A 3106-nucleotide genomic window follows, 5' to 3' on the forward strand; every position below is an offset into this window, starting at 1 on the left:
TGGGGTGAGAGAGGCTCGAACTCTCGACCTCAGGATAACTCAAGAAACGCTATGAGACCTACGCGCTAGCCAACTGCGCCACCACCCCTTTTGATATCATTTTCAACCTTAAACGTATTTAAAAACTTCTTCTGTTCTCCTTTTTTCCCATTTACTATCTATGCCTACGTACGATCACTTGCATTTCAAAAACCTAACAGATTTCTCTCTTTTTGGCTGTCCCTCCCAGCAGCTGCTGTATGCTTGGATCAATGGCAGAATCCGGTTACGCAAAATCTCTATCGGAGGTACACTCGCTATACCTGTCTCTCTGTCTCTTCGTCTTCTTTCATAAGCATCTATTTCAATTTGTGTACGTCATGTGTGTCTGAATGGGATCAAAGTTTGTTGATTTTTCATTCGACATCTTTATGTATAAATCCCAATTTAAGGCCACAGAGTTATATGGCATCGTATTTTAATTAGTTTTAGTATACTTTTTGGTTAGTGCATTTCCTACGTAGCTCTTTCTCAGAAATATCGTTGGTCTACTATGTACTTGATGTGTTTTGATTTTGATTGAGAGTATATCATGGAAAGCTTTATGTTATGTTTTTAAGGTAAAGAAAATATGTATAGGAATTCTTACTTTGGGTTGGGTACCGGTGAAAAGGAAAGTTACGATGAGAAGCATGACGAGGTGTACCAAGATGCACCAGATCAATGCCCTTTTAAAGCGTAATTCATGGGTGGGCATAAGATCAATAGTGATCAAGGGTTCTCTTCTTACGCTTCTCACACGATCCTTCACCTTCTTACTTTATGGTATTTCTTCACAAAAAATCCATCCTATATATATATCTATATATATACTCATTCTAAGTTTATTTTCATGCAGCATTATCTTCTTAAGGAGAATGTTGAAGACAAGTTTTCTAAACCTAGTGATAAGGATCCTGTAAAAGAGGCATCTATCACTTCTAATCAAGAAACCAGTGACCAAGAAAACACACCCTCCATCAAGGTAAGCTTGGTAGTTGATAATTTTGCTTTTCTACTAATTAGGATTGGATGAATAATTAAGGGGCTGTTTGGCAGTTGATGAATATTGAATGGTTTGTTGCAGAATGATTAAGTGGTTAGAATGACTAAGAGACTTTCATGATATAGTGCAAAATGAAATATAATTGTTTGGTAATTGTTTACAATGAAATTAGTGTGCTTAATGGTTAAGAGAGGCCCATGATACAAAATCATTCAGAGGGTTTTATAACCATTAAGAGGCAGACTTTTTTTTACCAAACAAGATTCACCTCTTAATGATTCAGATGTTGCCTCTTAATGGAACTGTTAAGAGGTAAACAAACACCCCCTAAGCTTCTAGTAGACTTGGTCTCACAAAAGGAGTCCAAAGAAGTAAAAGAAACCCATTCAACACTGTTTTCTGGATGTTTCCCCATGCTCTCTTTTGAAACCAGATGACCCAGTTACAATCTAACGTGGAAATTGATTACGGTTTGAATTAAATAAAAATGTTCTTTGAATTTTTACAACACCACTCCCAAGCAGCTTTGTGATGTAGAATAGCGACCACGACAAGTCTCGTGTAATCTGTAACGTATGCAACTTGAAATGCCGTCTTGTTTGTAGAACAAAAGTGCTGTCTTGTTTGATATGATTATTTTGGAAACAGCTGGAGACAGCACCAGGAGATTATCGATTCCCAACTACAAATCAAAGCAGGCACTGCTTTACACGATATGTTGAGTACCACCGGTGAGTCTTGATCCACCTGTTAAGCCTAGTTGTTTGTTCAAAACCATCCACAACACTATAGGGATCCTTTCAATTGTACCATCTGTCTTTTCTTCTTTTGGTGAAGTAATAGATCCCATAATTGCATATTATACTTGCATTAGAACCCACAGATGGAAATGCTTTTTTTGTTTCTTCGATTTCCTACAAATTATAATGTTCACCTTAACTTTTGTCCATGACTCGCGGTTAATCTTGATTCATCATCGTTACATCAGGTGCGTTGCAGCTAAGGGAGAAGGTGCTCCTGATTGTGATAAGTTTGCAAAATACTACCGGTCACTTTGCCCAGGCGAATGGGTATGTACCCTTTTGACCATGAAAACGATACACACACATACATGTATGCATAGGGTATTGTACAAATGTATATAATCCTATTCTCGTTGAAATTGCAATGCTCGACTCAACGCACACAAGTGTTATTTGATACATTCAATCTGATGTTATATTTGTTTGCTTTAACTAAACATGCAGATAGACAGATGGAATGAGCAAAGGGAGAATGGGACATTTCCGGGTCCTCTTTAGAACAAATGAAATGGTTGGTATGCAACTCAAGAGTTAATAAGAACTTTCATGTCATGTAGGTGTATGTTCTAATCTTTAATTGTTTGGTGACATTAAGAAAACCACCAATATCATCATATGTTTGGACATGATATCCTTAATAAAGGGATTGATTACTAGTGGTTTTTTTATGCCATCTTTTATGAGTTGTATGCCATGGATGACACATACACCACATTACATGTTAAATCAACATCTCTACTGTAAAACATTAAAGGCTTAACCTTGTGGACTGAGTTCACCTGCAGGACGCCATGACCACAAAGCCGCCATAGAAGGCATCCCAACTAATGTGCCCATCAATTGGGTGATGTTGAAAACCAATAAAATTAAACATGTGCTACTACCCGGATGACTTTCATAAAACGTGAAGTTTCAATATACTTCATAAAACTCAAAACTATTTCAAATATGAGAATCAATAGACTAAACTCAATTGTTAAAAATAAAGGTTCAATGATTTATTCATATAAGTACATATTTTGTTGGCCACTTTTAAGTGATCAATCACCAGACAATGAACCACCGCTACGAAGGGTTAACTACAACAATTAGTTTCCCGAGAGTGAAAGAAAGTGAAATATGTACCTTAGGCGAAATACAAAAGCAAAGCACGATCTAACGGGATTCACGATAAGGTTCAACTTGCTCACATGCCTATCGAATGTGTAATTCGATTATTACTTAAACGACGTAAAACCATATCCTAATTCTATTAACAAGTTAGTTAGTTCCTACATGT

At 36.7% G+C, this 3106-nt stretch overlaps 1 protein-coding gene and 1 non-coding gene across 2 annotated transcripts; one reads left to right on the top strand and one right to left on the bottom strand.

The window, feature by feature from the left end:
* Positions 1–88, bottom strand: TRNAM-CAU. The gene is given in 2 exon segments: positions 1–36; positions 51–88. It is a non-coding gene; the product is annotated as a tRNA-Met (tRNA).
* A 142-nt stretch (positions 89–230) lies between these two features.
* On the top strand, positions 231–2456 carry LOC112508452 (cytochrome c oxidase subunit 6b-2-like). The gene is made up of 5 exons (XM_025113060.1): positions 231–287; positions 878–1003; positions 1673–1755; positions 2013–2094; positions 2272–2456. The coding sequence occupies exons 1-5, from the start codon at positions 240–242 to the stop codon at positions 2323–2325; spliced, it is 393 nt and encodes a 130-aa protein (XP_024968828.1). The 5' UTR covers positions 231–239; the 3' UTR covers positions 2326–2456.
* Positions 2457–3106: the final 650 nt, after the last annotated feature.

This window comes from Cynara cardunculus (assembly GCF_001531365.2).
Source record: "Cynara cardunculus var. scolymus isolate 2C chromosome LG 3, CcrdV1, whole genome shotgun sequence".
Lineage (NCBI taxonomy): Eukaryota > Viridiplantae > Streptophyta > Magnoliopsida > Asterales > Asteraceae > Cynara > Cynara cardunculus.